This window comes from Myxocyprinus asiaticus, chromosome 8 (genome assembly GCF_019703515.2).
Source record: "Myxocyprinus asiaticus isolate MX2 ecotype Aquarium Trade chromosome 8, UBuf_Myxa_2, whole genome shotgun sequence".
NCBI classification, from domain to species: Eukaryota; Metazoa; Chordata; class Actinopteri; order Cypriniformes; family Catostomidae; genus Myxocyprinus; species Myxocyprinus asiaticus.
This window is the reverse complement of record NC_059351.1, coordinates 54,701,927-54,717,130: the sequence shown is the minus strand read 5'-3', so window position 1 is coordinate 54,717,130 and position 15,204 is coordinate 54,701,927. Positions and strand designations below refer to the sequence as shown.

Below are 15,204 nucleotides of genomic sequence, written 5' to 3'. Positions count from 1 at the left end.
AACAGTTGTTAGGATCGCACTTGAACCCTGTTATTAATGAAACAGCAGATAAAGACACACCGCTGACAGAAAGAGAATATACTGAACTCAACTGCAGATAAAACATATTAAACCAGTCTAAGATGGTTAGCTGATCTAAATGAAGACCTTTATTTGAGTCCATTCAATTAAAATTATTAAGTAGAAACAACAACTTAATTAATTTAAAGAGTTAAGTCTACTTTCACTTTAACATAAATAGTTAAGTTCACTCTATGTGTACACCAAGTTAAATTTTGGAAACGCCATTACTCAATTCAACTGAGTAGAGTCAGCTTATTAGTGTTTTCAGTGCAGCTTGATCCAGGAAGTATCGTCTCTGTCAGAAGTTCATGATGCCGTTCTCCTGATAAATATAAAGATTGATGAGTCTTGGAGTTTGTTCAGAAGTCTTTAGATTAGTTTTGTGACTCAGATGATTCAAACACTGCAGCTCATCTCTCATACATCAGACACCTGCCAATCATAGGCTTTCACTTGACCTTTGACCTTACAGGTGGCACAGACTGGCATACAGCGTGGTGGGCCAGAAGGTCACACTTTACCTGGATTGCCAGAAAATGGCGACCCTTGACCTCCCCAGAGGTCTGGAGCCTAAGGTCAGCACAGAGGGTGTGACTGTGTTTGGGACTAGACTCCTGGATGAAGAAGTGTTTGAGGTCAGTGTGTGTGTTTATATGTTTGTGTATACAGTATATGTGTGTGTTTTTATAAATGTGTGTGTGTGTGTGTGTGTGTAGGGTGAGATTCAGCAGCTGTTGATATCTCCAGACCCCAGAGCTGCTGCAGATTACTGCCACACCCACATTCCTGACTGTGACTCTGCCCTCGCTTACAACAGCCTATCACTGGACCCTGTAGAGGTAACCCTGCCCACAGGAGGGGCTAATTTACATACAATTCTTAAGTTATTAATATGTCAAGCTCTCTCTTTCTCTCTGTCTCTCTCTCTTCATCAGTATTCAAGTCTTTCTTTGGCTCAGTGACGAGCATGTTGTTGAGGATACCTTCCAGAAACATTCACTGTGTGTGTGTGTGTGTGTGTATGTGTGTGTGTGTGTGTGTGTGTGTGTGTGTGTGTGTATGTGCTGTAAGTCAAGCTGATATTAAAGGTGTGTTCAGACCATGTTGTCTTGTTGTGCATGAAGATGGTTTTGTGTTGTTTACAGACTGTTTCTATGTAGGGCTGGGTGATATACTGTGTATGGAATATTCACGATTGTAAAGAGTGCATGTGTGGAAGAAATGATGGTTCCTCAGATTTCAAATCTAAATTTTCAGAGTAAATAAACATATATGAAAAATATTGAGAGTCACCCAGCCCTTTTGCTATGGTATTTGTTGTCATGGTGACATGGTGATGTTGTGCAGGTCAAGAGACCCCCCAGGAAGCCAATCGAAGAAGAGTATGATGATGACCTTTACAACGACCTTTACAGTGACCTCTCTGTCTCTACGGTTACTGCAGGAGACAACGTCACAGAGTATGAGGTGTGTGTCTCATTCTGTGTGTGTGTGTTTGTGCCTTATATCTTCCTGTTATGTGTGTTTTCTCATTCTGTGTGTGTGTGTTTGTGCCTTATATCTTCCTGTTGTGTGTGTTTTCTCATTCTGTGTTTGTGTTAGTTATGTATGTGTGTGTATATCATTCTATGTATGTGTGGTGGTGAGGGCGTGGTTGAGCACCGGCTTGTGAATGGAGAGCGAGATCAGGAGATGAGAATGGTAAAGATCATCACCTGGCAATGATTGTCTCTAACAGCTGTTTGTCATTGCAGTGAGAGTGTTGATGGGCTTTAAGAACGAGCCGGACGCCAGTGAGGGAAGAGAAAGTTGTTTTGATTCCGCTAAAAAGCTAGTTTTCTGTGTTTGTTAAAATAAATTACCTTTTGAGTTGGATCTCGCCATGTCCTGCTTCCTCCTTTCCCTTAAGCAGAGACATTACCCGTTACACTGGTGCTGAAACCCAGGATTAAGGGAGGAAGAATGCTGTCATGGATCCCTCACCTCTGGAGGATGTTGTCAAGACCCTCGCCAGTATCCGCCAGACACAACATCAGGCCCTCTTCGAGCTGTGCACCGAACAGGAGCAGCAATTCATTGCACTTCTCCAGGCCCAAGTGAAGGACCGGAAGATGCTCCAGAGCTTGCTGTACCAGGAGGGTGCTGGTGCTGCCGCTGTGATCCCGGACCCCACGACCGCCTCACCCCAGGTTCCACTAGTCAAGTTGGGCCCCCAAGATGATCCGGAGGCCTTCCTGGAGCTCTTTGAGCGGATGGCGGGGGCATGCAGATGGCCGAGCACCCAGTGAGCGGTCCAGTTAATTCCACTGTTGTCTGGGGAAGCCCAACTAGCGGTGCAGCAGTAACCAGTGGAGAACCTCCTGGTGTACGCCGACTTGAGGAAAGCCATCCTGCAACGGTTCGGCTGGACACCTGAGCAGCAGCGCCAACACTTTCGCTAGATGAGCATTTGCCTTCACCCAACAGTACCGGGACGCCTGCCGGAGGTGGTTGCTGGCTAAGCAAAGTGATGTCGGAGCTGTCATTGATCTGGTGGTATGACTTCCGAGAGGGACGGTGGAGTGGGTCCAGTTCCACCACCCGTCGTCGCTCCAAACAGCCATCTAGCTGGCAAAGGACCACATGGTGGCGTATTCGGGAGCCGGCAAGGCCTGAGATCATTCTCTCTTTCTTTCTCTGTCACTCCCTTGTCTCCCCTCCTCCCACTGCTTTCCGTCCTGTTCCTTCTCCCTGGATACGGGGAGGGGCCCCTCTCAAACTGGCTCCTCGGCTCCAGGGATTGCATTACCAGCCGGTTTCCCCTGCCCCTCTCTGCTCTCACTCCCAGGGTGGTGGACCCACTGTCACGGGCCCGGGCATGGAGCCTGGGCCGGTCTGTTGGAGCTGCAGGGAGCCCGGGCATTTCCGTGACCAGCCCGGGCATTTGATGGAGATGATGGAGGTGGGGACATTGGTTTAGGTCCCCAACGCTCCACAGGCTGCCCCCAGTTGAGCTGGGATTTATAGCATACCCGGGTTGCAGCCAAACCTCCATCCATCAATGCCTGGTTCAAGACAAGGCTTTGGGTGCTAGTCACAAGGTGAAGGTAAGGTGTGTGCATGGGGATATCCACGATTATCCTGTAGTGACTGTGACAATTCAATTTCGGGGACAAAAGCATAGTGTTGAGGCTGCGGTTAGTTTGCGCCTCACCCATCCACTAATTTTGGGCACGAATTGGCCAGTGTTTTCCACTTTATTAAGGGAAATTTGTGTGGATGGGTAACAGAGCGTCTCATGTGGGATTTGTGATGCGCTCGCTGGGGAGGCAGAGCCGGGGCCGTCTATGTCAGCTGCGTGTCAGGATAATGTAAGGGAGGGACAAGTCTCAGCTTCCCCAGCCTTTAGAGGGTTTCCCTCTGGAGCAGAGGCGAGACAAGACCCTTAGGCACTCCTTCGACCAAGTGAGAGTGATTAATGGTCACCTTCTTCAGCCAGACATTGCACTCGCCTATCCGTACTTTTCTATTATAAATGACCAGTTGTATCGAGTGATGCAGTATGTTCAGACAAAGGAAGATACAACCCAATTATTGATACCGAAGAACCATCGGGAAATGTTATTCCAGACAGCTCATTATAATCCGATGGCGGGTCACTTAGGGCAGGAAAAGACACTGAACCATCTAATGGCCCGTTTCTATTGGCCGGGCATTCACGGGGATGTTCGCAGGTGGTGTGGTGCATGCCGTGAATGTCAGCTGGTGAATCCACCGGCCACCCCAAGAGCACCTTTGCGCCCGCTTCCTTTGATCGAGGTCCCCTTCGAAAGAATTGGTATGGACCTTTTCATGCCATTAGAGAGGACGGCATGCAGACATCACTTTGTGTTGGTTCTGGTGGACTACGCAACACGATATCCGGTAGCAGTGCCTTTGCGCAACATCTCCGCACGTAGTGTTGCGGAGGCACTCTTCGGAATTATCTCCCGAGTTGGGATTCTGAAAGAAATCCTCACTGATCAAGGCACTAATTTTATGTCATGTACACTTTGCGAGCTGTACGAATTATTGGGTATTAAATTGATTCGGACATGCGTCTACCATTGCAAACGGACAGCTTGGTCGAATGGTTTAATAAAACCCTGAAAAATATGATTTGTAAGTTCATGCACGATGATGCTCGGAATCGGGATAAGTGGCTTGAACCCCTGTTTGCAGTTCAAAGGTCCCGCAAGCCTCCATGTGGTTCTCCCCATTTTAATTATTGTATGGGCATAAGCCTTGCGGTGTCTTAGATATCATGAGGGAAAATTGGGAGGAACCTTCAAACAGCAAAAACTAAATTCAGTACGTTCTCGATGGCAAATTTACCACCTCAACCTCTTCAAACCATGGAGGGAGGTGGTAACCATGGCTTTGATGATGGTGGTACCATAGAGGGAGGAGCTTGGGCCGGAGGTGAACTTAAAAGCCAATCACGGCTCCCCGGTCACTTGCGGAGTCCACCTCTCACCGTCGCAAATCACGGACGTGGCCCGGTTGCAAAGAGAATTCTCAAACGTGTTTTCGCCCCTTCCCGGTCGTACGAACCTTATAAAACACAATATCGAAACAACTACTGGGGTAGTGGTAGGCAGTCGTCACTACCGATTACCCGAGCACAAAAAAAAGCGGTTAGAGAAGAATTAGAGGTCATGCTAGAGATGGGGGTAATAGAAGAATCCCACAGTGACTCGGCCAGCTCAGTGGTGCTGGTTCTGAAGAGCGACGGCTCTGTGCAGTTCTGTGTGGATTATAGAAAGGTCAATGTGGTGTCTAAATTTGACGCGTATCCAATGCCTCATATTGACAAACTGCTCGATTGGTCGGGCGCGGCTTGCTTTTATTCAACACTGGATTTAATTAAGGTTTATTAGCAGATCCCTTTAACACCAATTTCCCATGAGCAAATGGCCTTCTGCACACCGTTTGGCTAACACCAGTTCTTGACCCTTCTGTTTGGTTTGTTTGGAGCCCTGGCTACGTTTCAGCGCCTTATGGACCAAGTCCTCAGACCACACTCTGCTTACACTGCTGCCTATCTGGATGACATCATTATATACAGTAATGATTGGCAGCGGCGTATGAAGCATCTGAGGGTGGTTCTGAGGTCACTGCAATGGGCAGGACTCACTGCAAACCCCAAGAAGTGTGCAGTTGGATGGGTGGGGGTACGGTATCTGGGGTTCCACTTGGGTCCTGGGCAGGTGCGCCCCCAAATTGATAAGACCGCAGTGGTTGCGGCCTGCCCAAGACCCAAGACTAAAAAGGAGGCAAGACAGTTCCTGGGGCTGGCTGGCTATTATAAGAGGTTTGTGCCTAATTATTCAGATGTCACCAGCCCGCTGACCGATCTCACAATAAAGGGAGCCCCAGACCCGGTTCAGTGGTCGGAGCCGTGCCAACAGGCTTTTATGCAGGTGAAAGCTGCGCTTTGTGGTGGGTCATTGTTACATGCTCCTGATTTTTCTCTCCCTTTTTTTGTACAGACCGAAGCATCGGACAGGGGGTTGGGAGCCGTGTTGTCCCAGGTGGTGGAGGGGGAGGAGCACCCGGTGCTGTACATCAGCCAGAAGCTTTCGGCGATAGAGACGAGGTACAGCACCGTTGAGAAGGAGTGTCTGGCCATCAAGTGGGCAGTCTTCACCCTTCGGTACTACCTCCTGGGACGGGCTTTCATGGTCTGTTCGGACCACCCCCGCTCCAGTGGCTCCATCGCATGAAGGACCCGTGGATCACCCGCTGGTATCTGGCTCTTCAGCCTTTTAAGTTCGAGGTGGTCCACAGTCGGATGATGGGGGTATGTGGTGGTGGGGGCGTGGTTGAGCGCAGGCTTGTGAATGGAGAGCGAGATCAGGAGATGAGAACGGTAAGGATCATCACCTGGCAATGATTGTATCTAACAGCTGTTTGTCATTGCAGTGAGTGGAGACGGGTAAGAACGAGCCGGATGCCAGTGAGGGGAGAGAGAGCTGCACACACACACACACACACACACACACACAGAGACTGTGTTGTTTTGATTCCGCTGAAAAGCGAGTTTTCTGTGTTTGTTAAAATAAATTACCTTTTGAGTTGGAACTCGCCGACTCTCACTTCCTACTTTCCTTTGAGTAGAGACAGTGTGTTTGTGTTTTCTCTTTTTTGTGTGTATCTCATTCTGTGTGTGCTTGTGTGTGTGTGTGTGTTTTATCTCATTCTGTGTTTCATCTCATTCTTAGTGTTACCTCATTGTGTGTGTGTTTTTTGTGTGTATCTCATTCTATATGTGTGTTATGTCATTGTGTCAGATTGTGGAGTATGTGGACTCGAATACAGAGGAATACAGAGAATATCATGAATATGAGGAATATGATTATCATCCAGCAGAGAGAGAGGAACAGTTCTTCAGTGGACAGGTGATGCTCTTTCTCTCTCTCTCTCTCTCTCTGATTGGTGGATTTGTTGTGATGCTTTGTGTTGTCTTGATTTCAGTCACTCGGTCCAGAGAAAGGAGAGAAGGGAGAACCTGCAGTGTTAGGAGAGGTGACACACACACACACACATACACACACACACGTTAAATAGTATATATACTATAAATGTATATAGACAGACTGCCAATGTAAGTCCATTACTGTACACATGATTTATGTAAAAATGGACATAAATATGTGATTATAAACATGTCGACAGCTGGATCATATGATAACTGCGTGATTTATTGTGTGTCTGGCATTATAAAGGGCACCCTGATCATAGGACCGCCCGGTCGTGAGGTAATGTTACCAAAAACTTCAGACAAATAGTGCTGATTTTTGTGAATAAAGCGCAGTCTAGAATAATGCTGACTGGTTAAACTTAATTGTGTGTGTTTAGTCAAAAAAAAAAAAAAAAGCAGGTTTATGTGCTGAATAAAACATGTGTAAGTGGCACAACTGTTTAGTGAACGGCCCCCTCTGTATCAGTTTATAACCTGTGTGCATGTGTGTGTTAGTGATAGACAGTGTATTTTTGGTTTGTTTCAGGGACTGCCAGGTGAGCCCGGTCCAATGGGATCCCCAGGACCAATAGGAGATCCAGGAGATCCAGTGAGACAAACACATACATACTGAATCAGGAATATTTTCATCAGACATATGTGAAATTATCTGTTGTTAATTCAGGGTCCTGCAGGACGTCAGGGTCTATCAGGGGCTGATGGGATACCTGGTCCTTCCGGCATACTGCTTATGTTACCTGTGAGTGTCACACATCACATGACGTCGCTGTTGTACATGAGGTCATGACTCTAATGCTCTGTGTGTGTTAGTTTCAGTTTGGTGGTGATCAAGGTAAAGGGCCGGTCATTTCAGCTCAAGAAGCTCAAGCTCAAGCCATCCTGCAGCACACTAAGGCAAGACACCACTGTAACTCTACACTAACTCAGTTATCACTCGATTATATTACACACGCTCTTCTGATACTGTAGTAACCGACGGTGCCCGGGAAGAGATGGATTCAGTTCAATTTACTGCCATCTGGTGGTCAAATGATGAAGTGCACCTAAGCCGCAGCATTCCGTTACAGCTGCTGCTTTTAACATGTGCTTCAGTTTGGTTTTGAATGCTATTATGTCTTCTTTTTTCACTACAGGAAGTGTTTATAAATCAGCCAAGTAACTAAGAAGGGCTCAAACCTCAAGGGATTCATAAATGAGATACTAGGTTAATGTAAGGAGAGAGAACTATCCGTTAGCATCTCCATTCATCTCTATGGCAGTGCTCATCTAGCACAGGGTTTTCAGGAAGTACACAATCTAGAAGCTGCCATCATCGCTCATGGGCACTCAGGTCTGAGATCATCTGTCACTTGACTGATCATTCATCAATGGCAACAGAAAAATACAAGTCCATTTCACGATTTTAAGAGCCCTTCAAAACAATCTGTCACTGGGAAAAGATGTGTTATAATGTAATGAAATAATTTAGATTGTAATGTTTGATAGTAATGATTGTAATGTATGAGAATAAATTCATTTTAGAATGAGCTGGACAGTAACGTTATTAACGGGACTGAAAAATTCTTATGTGACTGTTTTTAATTTCAATCCTGTTGTTGTGATTTGCACCTTTTGAATTAGACACTGAAACAGTCACATGATTTTCAGTTGTCAGAAGCTTTGGACGTCACAGATTACGTTTTGGCTAAATGAATCAAGCTTCGATACAGTGCAGTAGTGTTGACACAAGCTACAATTCTACACCTTTCCTGACAATATTTCAGAAATCATTTTGGCTGTTTAGAATCAGAACTAGTGATGCCCGTTTCACGAACGAGTCAATCTTTTGAGTCGGTTCTTTTTCAATGAATCAGTTAAACCAGGTTAACCGGATTCTCTAATCGATTTGAATCATTTGGAGCGTTTTTTCAGTAAAATAGTTATGCAAACACCTGCTTGTAGGTTTAACACCCATCCCGTAAAATATGGGATCGTCCTGTATTTATAGATGAAATGATGCATCCTGTATTGAATCAATACGGGGCAAGATTCATCCTGTCTTTAAGCTGGTCAGATGGCGTCACAGCGAAATCGTTCAAGAGGGAGAACCCCATTAGGGTCAAGTTAATTTTACTTCAAAATTCATTGAAAGTTTTCCTTACAGTGGGTAAGGGCCCGTCTGAAAAGTCCAAACATTGTGCTAAAACACAACAACCATTCATCAACCCTACAGAGAGTGTCCCGTATTTTACATCTTCAAAAGTGGCAACCGTACCTGTGTTTGCAGCTCATGAGTGACTCTGTACTGCAGATAAAGACATTTTATAACCAAAAGAGTACAAGAACACTACAACAACCTCTTAAAGCTGAAGTCACTTTTTCTATGTTCAAATTCTTTCTTCTATCCCAGCTTAATATGCAGAGACAACTGTAAGTAAGCTGTTCATAGGTTAATTTTCTCGAAAACTGTGAACATTCTCTCTGGTGCTTTGAATATTCCTGTGTTTGTTTTGAGTGACCCATTTAGACCTGCCCCAACAACATTACTCAACAAATGTGAGTGAGTTGGGGGCGGGGCTATCTCTTTGTTTGACCAATGGCAGACGAGGGGCGTATTAAGTTTATTTTTGCGATTCCATTTGGTGACGCTAGTGCCGCAGAAATTACAAACTTCAGCTTTAAAGTACCGAAAGGAAGAATCAGAATCTTTTGCGATGTCTACAGTCATCGTGTGTCAGTATTATGATGACTGTGACCTAATCATGACCTTATTTGGATGTTTCTTAGATCACTGATGTTTGTGTTTGTGTTGATGTTTGTGTTCAGCTGTCTTTGAAAGGGCCACTGGGACCGTTAGGACTGACCGGACGCCCCGGCCCACTGGTGAGTGTGTGTGTGTGTGTGTGTTTAAAGTAGAACCTGAGGCTGTCCAACTACACTGAGAGTGTGTGTTTGTGTCTGTGTGACAGTTGTGATGTGTTTTAGTGTGTGTAGCGCCCTCTAGTGTGTACAGTGTCTCTATATGAGGTTAATGTGATTGTGTGCTGTATTATCAGTCAGCTGTATACTGAGAGAGTAAATGTAAATGTTTTCAGCTTTCATCATTGACAGATCAAATCAGAGTTTACTGACTCAGTCTTACCACAACAGTTACTTTCAGTTGCACTGTAACATGCTTTATTGGCATGCAAAATAATACATTTTTGATTTGACTGAGTAAAGAGTGTGTGTGTGTGATTGTGTGTTTGTCAGGGTTCTCCAGGGCCGCGGGGGTTGAAGGGTGATCATGGATTGACGGGTCCACCGGTGAGAGATCATGATGTTTATCTTGTTTAAATACTATGTGTTACAGTCCATCAGCACAACTACATCATCCACATGTCTGTCTGTTTGTCTGTCTGTCTGTCTTCAGGGTGCTCGTGGGTTTCCGGGAGCTCCAGGACTGAATGGTAAACCAGGAAAAAGGGTGAGTTTCATCCCATTCAAACACACATGACTAGACATCTGCTGAAAACCTCCCAATATGTGTGTGTGTGTGTGTGTGTGTGTGTGTGTGTGTGTGTGTTGACAGGGTCGTGGTGGTGCAGACGGAGGTCGAGGTGAACCAGGAGAAACCGGAGCTAAAGTAAGTGATCAGTTGTGTGTGAGCGACACTTTTCTCTCTTGCTGTAAAATTGAGTTCAGACACTTCATGCAAAAGATTAGATGTTTCTTTAGTCGTTTGTGGTGTAAAATTCACCATTTACTGCTCTGATAAACATGGAATCACACATTTGTCCGAACCACTGGACACAACTGTGACTTTAGGACATGGTTTGATGTTAGTATTTTAGTTTTATTCTGTCTCTTGTTGTCAGGGGGACAGAGGATTTGATGGTTTGCCGGGTCTACCTGGAAATAAAGGTCATAAGGTAAAAGACTCATTAAATCACATTATGACTGGCTGTTAATGAGGGTCTATGTGTTTTAATCTGTTATGTGTGTGTGTTGTGCAGGGAGATGCAGGGAAGAAAGGGCCCATCGGCCCCCCAGGAGCCCCAGGAGAAAAAGTGAGTCCCAGTCTGTCTGTCGGTGGTATGTTCTGTACGTTTTCATCCGTATGATGTGTGTTTGAGTGACAGATAATCATTTATATCAGATACATTTATCACAGTGTTGATGTGTTAATGTTCAGGGTTCAGATGGGCAGCCGGGGCCGAGAGGTCAGCCAGGAGAACCTGTATGTACTGACACATTAAATCATATCAGTGATTATTTAGCCATGAATCAGTCTAAATCTTCAGTGATTGATCAGCTGCAGAAATGTTTGTGTGTTTGATTGTCGTAGGGTCTTGCTGGGCTGACGGGTCAGAGGGGTCTTCCTGGTCCTCCAGGACAGCTGGTGAGTCAAATGAAGCCCAGCATGATTTGTGTTGAACTATGAAGCCACAGCTGAAGTAAAGAGCTGAATGTTTCTGTGTTTATTAGGGTATTCGTGGGGTTGATGGAACTCAGGGGTCAAAGGGGAACCTGGTAGGTACACACTGATCTGAATTCATCGGCTGAAGTTACAGAGCTGCTGAGGTTCGAGTCAGTTCTGAAGACACTACAGTTCTGTGGATGCATTTCATGTTGTGAATATACAGATGACATTATCGTGTTGTTCAGTTACACACTTGTGTTCACAGGGGCCACCTGGAGAACCCGGAGCCCCAGGACAGCAGGGAAACCCGGGATTCCAGGTACACGCACACGCACACGCACACGCACTCGCACACGCACACTCATGCACACGCTCACACACGCGCATGCTCGCGCACGCACACTCGCACTCACACACACGCACGCACTCACACACACTCACTCACACACACTCACATGCACGCACACACACACACACACTCACACACACTCACACTCACCTACACACACACACACGCACACACACTCACACACACACGCACACCCGGGATTCCACGCACACTCACACGCACGCTCACGCACACACACACGCGCACACACACTCACACACACACACACACACACACACTCACACGCACGCACACACAGATACACACGCACGCACACACACACACACACACACACTCACACACACACACTCACACACACACACGCACGCACACGCACACACACGCACACTCACGCACACTCACACAGATACACACTCACACACACACACACACACACACGTAAACACTCACACTCACTCACACACACACACACACACTCCTGACTGCTCTGTCCTTTCTGTTCTGTAGGGGTTTCCTGGCCCTCAGGGACCAATTGGATTGCCAGGAGAAAAGGTGCCAATCTCTCTGTAAAAATAGTGTGATTGGTCAATTCAGATGTTCTCTTCCTGTTTAAGTGGATGGCTCTTGGTCAGAATAAGCTGTATTATGGGCAAGATTTTAACTCGATTTTCAGATTTTAAATTAAATTTAAATAGATTTTTGTTTGCGTAACAGGGTCCTCAAGGGAAGAAGGGAATGAAGGGGTTACCTGGTATAGACGGCCCACCGGTGAGTGTTACACACATCCTGTTGCTGCCCTTTACTCTAAACACTGAAGAGTTACACACTGTACCTCATGATTCACTGCTCACAGGGTCACTCAGGGCGAGAAGGGCCACCGGGAGAAAAAGGCCTACCGGTGAGAGAGACACGTTTGTGTGTGTGTTTGACATGATCTAAATGTACTTGTATAATAAGTGATTAATTGTTGTGTCTTGTTTGTTGTAGGGGGCCGCAGGAGTTCAGGGGCCTGTGGGATATCCTGGACCCAGAGGAGCCAAAGTACTGAGCTCTCTGAATCATACAACACCTCTCAGTGTGTCAGTGTGTGTACTGAATACATGTGTGTTTTGTGTTTTAGGGTGCTGATGGACTCAGGGGACTGATAGGAAGTAAAGGAGAGAAGGTGAGATCATCACATCAGCTTAACCTTCATCTTCAGTCTTAACCCTCCAGACATCTCCAGATTTCATCACAGCAACAAATATTGTCACATCTCCAGATATAATTATATATCTGGATATCACATCTCCAAATATCATCACTTCTCCAGACATCATCAGATCTCTAGATATCATCACATCTGTTGATATTGTTATATTTCCAGATATAATCACATCCCCAGATAACTTTACATTTCCAGATATCATGAAATCGTTAGATCTCTAGATACTACCACATCTCTTAACATCACATCTCCAGGTGTCATCTCATCATCACCACATCTCTAAATATCATATCCTCATACTGTATATCATGACATCTCCAGATAACATCACATTTCCAGATATAATCATATCATTAGATCTCTAGATACTACCACATCTCTAAACATCACATCTCCAGACATTATCTTCTTATCACATGTCCAGATATCATCATGTTCTCAAACATCATGGCGTCTACAGATATCATTGTATCTCCAGATATCATCACATCTCCGGATATTATCACACGTCCAGATATCATCATATTTCTAGACATCATCACATTTCCATTTATAACATCTCCAGACATCATTTCATCATCACCACATCTTTAGATTTCATCACACCCTCATACTGTACATCATGACATCTCCAGATATCATCACATTTCCAGATATAATCACATCTCCAAATATAATCACATATCCAGATATAACATCTCCAGATATCATCACATTTCCAGATATAATCACATCTCCAAATATAATCACATATCCAGATATAACATCTCCAGATATCATCACTTCTCCAGATATAACATCTCCAGATATCATCACTTCTTCTGACATGAAATTTTCAGATACCACATTTCCAGATATTATCACATCTCCTCTCATCATCACTTCTTCTGACATCCAATTTTCAGATATCACATTTCCAAATATCATCCCATCTGCAGACATCATCACCTCCTAAAATCACAACTTCCTCAGATATCTTCACATAACTTCTCCAAACATCATCACTTCAGCAAACATCATACTGTAACCTCAGACATAATCACATCTCTAGACATAACATCCTCAGATATAATCACATCTTCAAACATTATCACATCTTTAGACATCATCACATGTGCAGATTTTTATCACAGGTTTATGAGTTTGAGTGTATGAGTTTAATAGTTAAGTGAGCACACACTTGTTCACACAGTAAATACTACATCTCCTGTATCACATGTTTTTTATGTTCAGGGGGAAGATGGTTTCCCGGGAGCAAAAGGAGAAATGGGTGCTAAAGGAGACACTGTAATAACACACACACAAAAACACAAAACACTGTCACTGAAAACACACACAGACTAATAACACAAACTCACCCCAGAATACACTGTTATAGTCTCTCTGTCTGTATCTCTCTCACTTTATCAGGGAGACTCGGGTGCTACTGGTATGCGTGGTGAAGATGGTCCTGAGGGTCCCAAAGGGCAGAGCGGTCCATTGGGTGAACCTGGACCCACAGGCATCGCTGGAGAAAAGGTAAAACATCATCATCATCACCATCAAAAAGAACAAGAAGAAACAGTTCCGTTATAAAGATAAAAGTTACAGATTATACCATAGCAAACGCACCCTCACTGATTGCTCTTTTGCTCTTCTCTGTTTGTCTCTCATTTGCCTCTTATTAGGGGAAACTGGGAGTTCCAGGTTTGCCAGGTTACCCGGGGCGTCAGGGCCCGAAGGTGAGATGAAGACGAACAGATGAATGGATGATGTTTCAGCTCTGTGTGTAATATAACTGAAAACTCTGTTATAATGTTCTCTCAGGGTTCTGATGGGTTTCCTGGAGCTGTTGGAGTTCCAGGAGAAAAAGGGAAGAAGGTCATTTAAGAACATAATTCTACAACAACAATATGCTAAACTTTGTTAAAAATTATAAAGTATAAAGTATAAACATTTAAATATGTCAAATGTGCACTCATGTGAATATGTACAAATTAATAGATAATGTAATGTTCTTCTCAGGGCCCACCGGGTCCCGCAGGGGCCGCAGGTCAGAGGGGCCCCAATGTGAGTTCTGTGTCCACACTGTTGATTATCAGCATCTGATATGTGTAAAAGGATTGTGATGAAACTGGTGCTTGAGCTAATGTATGTTTATATGTGTCTCAGGGTGCTCGTGGAGGACGTGGTGCAAGAGGACCCACCGGTAAATCGGGAGACAAGGTAAAATTTCAATGTATTTTCATTTACATCAGTCTGTTTTTATAAGAAAATTCACATAACACACCAATAACCATCACAATCAAAACACTGTACACATCTGTGTTTTGAACACTGTTCCCTGAAGGTGAGTCAGGTTTACCTGAAATCAAACTCCTGGTGATAAATTATAAACATGTTAAATGTTTTTGGGACAAATAGGCTAAAACATGTTCAGCCCTAATTGTCATATAAAGCTGTAGAATTGACTGAATATATTAATTAGAGTAATAAAGTGTCAAACCATTTCTGTTCTAGGGGTCCTCAGGACATGACGGCCCCCCAGGGCCCATGGGACAGAGAGTAAGAGCCCTTATAACACACATACAGAACACACACATGTATTAACAGAAAAACACAGACTTTTGAACCATTTGTTCACTGTAGTTGTTTTAGCTGGTCAGTTGTATTTATGGCTTGTTATTTAGGATTAATGTGGTATTAAGCTGTTAGTTATTGAA

The 15,204-nt window shown here is 44.6% G+C and overlaps 1 protein-coding gene across 1 annotated transcript in view; it reads left to right on the top strand.

Moving 5' to 3' along the window:
- Positions 1 to 15,204, top strand: part of LOC127444821 (collagen alpha-1(XI) chain-like) — a 41,739-nt gene that overhangs the window by 7,738 nt on the left and 18,797 nt on the right. The window contains exons 5-36 of the mRNA XM_051704362.1: positions 536 to 698; positions 780 to 902; positions 1,411 to 1,534; positions 5,163 to 5,194; positions 6,384 to 6,482; positions 6,559 to 6,609; positions 6,810 to 6,842; positions 7,092 to 7,154; positions 7,230 to 7,304; positions 7,376 to 7,459; positions 9,371 to 9,427; positions 9,797 to 9,850; positions 9,957 to 10,010; positions 10,116 to 10,169; positions 10,402 to 10,455; positions 10,540 to 10,593; positions 10,719 to 10,763; positions 10,872 to 10,925; positions 11,012 to 11,056; positions 11,212 to 11,265; positions 11,803 to 11,847; positions 12,010 to 12,063; positions 12,149 to 12,193; positions 12,283 to 12,336; positions 12,416 to 12,460; positions 13,736 to 13,789; positions 13,913 to 14,020; positions 14,170 to 14,223; positions 14,309 to 14,362; positions 14,507 to 14,551; positions 14,654 to 14,707; positions 15,002 to 15,046. Coding sequence (XP_051560322.1) covers positions 536 to 698; positions 780 to 902; positions 1,411 to 1,534; positions 5,163 to 5,194; positions 6,384 to 6,482; positions 6,559 to 6,609; positions 6,810 to 6,842; positions 7,092 to 7,154; positions 7,230 to 7,304; positions 7,376 to 7,459; positions 9,371 to 9,427; positions 9,797 to 9,850; positions 9,957 to 10,010; positions 10,116 to 10,169; positions 10,402 to 10,455; positions 10,540 to 10,593; positions 10,719 to 10,763; positions 10,872 to 10,925; positions 11,012 to 11,056; positions 11,212 to 11,265; positions 11,803 to 11,847; positions 12,010 to 12,063; positions 12,149 to 12,193; positions 12,283 to 12,336; positions 12,416 to 12,460; positions 13,736 to 13,789; positions 13,913 to 14,020; positions 14,170 to 14,223; positions 14,309 to 14,362; positions 14,507 to 14,551; positions 14,654 to 14,707; positions 15,002 to 15,046 — 2,029 coding nt within the window. The remainder of the gene's footprint in view (positions 1 to 535; positions 699 to 779; positions 903 to 1,410; positions 1,535 to 5,162; positions 5,195 to 6,383; positions 6,483 to 6,558; positions 6,610 to 6,809; positions 6,843 to 7,091; positions 7,155 to 7,229; positions 7,305 to 7,375; positions 7,460 to 9,370; positions 9,428 to 9,796; positions 9,851 to 9,956; positions 10,011 to 10,115; positions 10,170 to 10,401; positions 10,456 to 10,539; positions 10,594 to 10,718; positions 10,764 to 10,871; positions 10,926 to 11,011; positions 11,057 to 11,211; positions 11,266 to 11,802; positions 11,848 to 12,009; positions 12,064 to 12,148; positions 12,194 to 12,282; positions 12,337 to 12,415; positions 12,461 to 13,735; positions 13,790 to 13,912; positions 14,021 to 14,169; positions 14,224 to 14,308; positions 14,363 to 14,506; positions 14,552 to 14,653; positions 14,708 to 15,001; positions 15,047 to 15,204) is intronic.